Source organism: Populus euphratica, unplaced genomic scaffold, assembly GCF_000495115.2.
Source record: "Populus euphratica unplaced genomic scaffold, PopEup_1.0 scaffold1934.1, whole genome shotgun sequence".
Lineage (NCBI taxonomy): Eukaryota > Viridiplantae > Streptophyta > Magnoliopsida > Malpighiales > Salicaceae > Populus > Populus euphratica.
The window spans coordinates 1165-5012 of record NW_011501772.1 but is presented as its reverse complement, the minus strand read 5'-3'; the positions used below and the strand labels follow the sequence as shown (position 1 = coordinate 5012).

Genomic DNA, 3848 nt, shown 5'->3' with positions numbered 1-3848 from the left:
CAGCTAGCAGATGATGGCCTACCATGTTTGGATCTTATATTAGGATATGATAGAAAGAAACAAGTCTCCATTTTCCACCGTTCTTCCCTTATGGAATTTCAATATTTCGTCAAATTTTGCCATTTACCCCCTAGTGCTGTCAAACACAGCCAGGCAAATTGGGGGGGAAATAAAACAAAATGAGTCCCAATTGTAAACAAAATCATTTGAGAGAGATAGAAATGAAAAATCTTGAAAGTTGGAGGAGATGCTCGAATCATATCTAGCAATAGTCGCAAGGGACAGTTTACATTTCCATTCCACACGTGCCCAAAATGAGTGGAAGCTCCTATAAATTGTTGTTTTAAATTAATTTAGCTATTTGGAAGGGTGTTAATAATTATTTTTTAAAATATTTTTTGTTTAAAAATATATTAAAATAATATAATTTTTATTTTTAAAAAATTATTTTTGATATTAATATATAAAAACAATATGAGAACACAAAAAAAAATTAAAATAAAAAAAAATAATTTTAATTTTTTTTAAAACAAGTTTAAAATTTAAAATCAAACTGTTTTTTAAACCTAACTCACATGTTTTATCCTGGTCACATGTTTTAATTGGATCACTTAGATGAACTCTAATTTTTTTATAACTCAAAATAATATTATTTTAGTTAAAAATAAAATAATTATTGTAATTAAGTTTTTTATTAAGTTTTATTGGAACATCCGGATTTTCTATTTTTTTTTTAACTCAATTTAATTTCAGTCCCAAGTCAAATTTGAGGCCCGGCGACGCGGACTAGGTTTGAAAAGTATGGCTGAGAGAATTTAGTCTAAGCTAAAGGATAATTACGTCATGATTGCGATATAATAACATCTCTTGTGCACAGCCCCTTTATACTAGATGCTCTTCAATCTGGCTGACATGAAGTTGCATGCGAAAAGTGAGAATGATAAATCAATCCCTTGATGGATCATCACCGTGTTCTTCTGAAAGGGTGCTTTTTCATGAAGATTTGATGCGCTACTCACCACCTGTCTCTCGCTCCGCTCCTCTGTTCTCCTCCATATCTATCTGCTAGGAAGTTTCCTTGAATGTACTCATTAAAGTTACCGTATAAATGGTTGCAAGTTTGAATTCAGTACGCAGGAAGACTGAACGTTTTGCCCGCACAGACAATTTCATCCTAGCTAGAGGAATTTCTCAATCAAGAAACCAGCAAGACCTGCCTCCACGATCCCTCTAGCCCTTCACTTATTTTTCAAACAGATGATGATAGTAACAGCTTAACTAAACTCTAACCCACAGCACCCGGGCTGAGGTGAAAAAAACCACACAAGCATAGCTTTCTGAAGTTGAACATATACATACAGTACCATCTTCATTTTATCCTTGATCATCTCTTGAACGATGCGATATAGCATATAACCTCTCTTTCCTGCTAATTCTTTTCTGCCTCCGACATGGTACCACCAGATGATGTCTTTGTTATTAGCTAATTAATTCTGCATCTTCTATGGGGAATTGGGTTAATTCTTGAAACATCTCTTTCAGTTTTAGAGTTAACTTTTGACTATTTGTTTTGTTACTTCACAAATATATCCCTCCCTTATAACCCAGCCAAAATACAGCCCATTCCCGGCCACAACAACTTAGAATTTATGAACTTCAATTCTCAGTATCTAAACCTTTAACATCTTCTCTACAAGCTTCTTGTGAATGGCCATTTTCAGTGCCTCGAGAGGCAAGCCCAGGAAAAGCACTATTTTCCTTAACATCTCCTTTCTCTTCCTCTTCTTGTTCTATATTGCAACCTCATATTTTCCTGACCAATTCAATGAGCCAGAAGTCACCACAAAACATTCTTTAGTGCTTCAAGAAGAATTGACCAAAACTGATGGCTGCAGCCGAATTCATGACTACACAGATTACAAATCCAAGTGTGTGTACATCAAGTCTAATATTGGGTGCAGGTCTAAAGGGTATATAAACTATCTCCAAATCTTTTACTGTACTTGTGGTAAATTTTCTATGCTTGGTCACGTTATGCTGTTACTATGGCTGGCTGTTCTGTTCTATCTGTTAGGCAACACAGCAGCAGATTATTTCTGTCCCTCCTTGGAAAACCTGTCCAAACTCTTGAAGCTTTCTCCAACTATTGCTGGTGTCACCCTTCTTTCGCTTGGCAATGGCGCTCCTGATGTTTTCGCTAGTATTGTTTCCTTCACTAGGTCTAGCAATGGTGATGTTGGCCTGAATAGTATTTTGGGCGGAGCTTTTTTCGTGTCTAGTGTGGTGGTTGGTGTTATTAGTTTATTGACTAGTCCTCGCCAAATTTCGGTTGATAAGTGTAGCTTCATCAGAGATGTCTGCTTCTTTCTGTTCTCTCTATGTTGTCTTCTCTTGATTATTCTTGTTGGAAAAATCTCCTTGTGGGGTGCAATTTCTTTTCTTGCTATCTACTTGGGTTATGTATCTGTGGTTTGCATCATGCACTTTCAGTCCAGAAAAAAGAATCACTTAACTGCAGACGGTAACCAGGAGGAATTTTTGGAGAGGGGTATACCGTTACTCGGTTATGCTGATGATGAAAAACCAATTTTGGTGGACAAAACCACTGATGAAGATCAGCAAAGCTCATTGATTTTTTGTAATCTCGATTCATCCTTTTGCTATTACTTGGGTAGGCTTCTGTATGTTTTGGAATTCCCTCTGTACATCCCTAGAAGATTGACTATACCTGTGGTTAGTGAGGAGAGATGGTCAAGGCCATATGCAGTTGTTTCTGTGGCATTAGCACCAATTCTATTGGCAGCACTGTGCACCTCCCAAAGAGAAAAGGAGTTTGGCTCTAAAAGCAGCCTAGTGACCTATATGACATCAGGATTGATTGGGATGGTTCTTGGCAATCTTGCATATGTGACAACGAAGAAGTCTAGCCCACCGAAGAAATCCTTGTTCCCTTGGCTTGCTGGTGGGTTTCTGATGAGTGTAACTTGGTCATATATTATTGCTGAAGAACTGGTCTCTTTATTGATTTCACTAGGGTATATACTCGGGATTAACCCTTCAGTTCTTGGATTGACTGTCCTGGCTTGGGGCAACTCCCTCGGAGATTTGATAGCTAATGTTGCCATGGCAGTAAATGGTGGGGCAGATGGGGTCCAAATCGCCACATCAGGCTGCTATGCTGGTCCCATGTTCAATATGTTGCTGGGTTTGGGCATTTCACTGATCATCTCATCTGGGTCCAAATATCCCTCTTCATTTGTCATCCCCAAAGACCCTTCTCTCTACGAGACTCTAGGGTTCTTGATGGGGGGCTTGCTCTGGGCCCTTGTGATCTTGCCGAGGAAGAACATGAGGCTAGATAGGTCTCTCGGGATTGGTCTCTTGGCTATATATCTCTGCTTTCTGTCTTTGAGGCTGGCCAGATCTCTTGGTCTCGTGAAACTCCATGAGGTTTCTTAGTCTCTTCCTTCAAAGCTCGATCGAGTTGAAAATGAGCTTGGAAATATTGAACCTTGTAATTCAACTAGTTATACGTTACTGTACAGTATTATAAGAATCAAATAATCGAGATGGTTTTAATTTCTGCTGCTCTTGCAGCAAATGCGATATAAATTACTGCAGGTTCCTGAGCCCTTGTTGAACAGTCTCTGCTACTGCAGGTTCCTGAGCCCTTGTTGAACAGTCTCTGCTCGTCAACCTGTCATTGCCATAACTTTTTTCTTTGGATAGGAACCCCCATAATCACAATTATCACTTTCATAAACCTCTTAGTCAATGTGAATCTTTTGGGATCGGATTCCCCTTTTTCTTTCAACTTCCAAATATCACAGCCATCGCCTGTCCTGTTG

At 38.6% G+C, this 3848-nt stretch overlaps 1 protein-coding gene across 1 annotated transcript; it reads left to right on the top strand.

Moving 5' to 3' along the window:
• The first annotated feature begins 890 nt into the window (after positions 1–890).
• On the top strand, positions 891–3629 carry LOC105118413 (cation/calcium exchanger 1-like). Its single transcript, XM_011016357.1, has one exon. It carries the CDS (start codon positions 1708–1710, stop codon positions 3457–3459), a length of 1752 nt encoding a protein of 583 aa, XP_011014659.1. The 5' UTR covers positions 891–1707; the 3' UTR covers positions 3460–3629.
• The last annotated feature ends 219 nt before the right edge of the window (positions 3630–3848 follow it).

What these genes read in the sequence shown, in the direction of transcription:
- LOC105118413 (XM_011016357.1), top strand. Translation starts at nt 1,708, where the DNA reads ATGGCCATTTTCAGTGCCTCGAGAGGCAAGCCCAGGAAAAGCACTATT.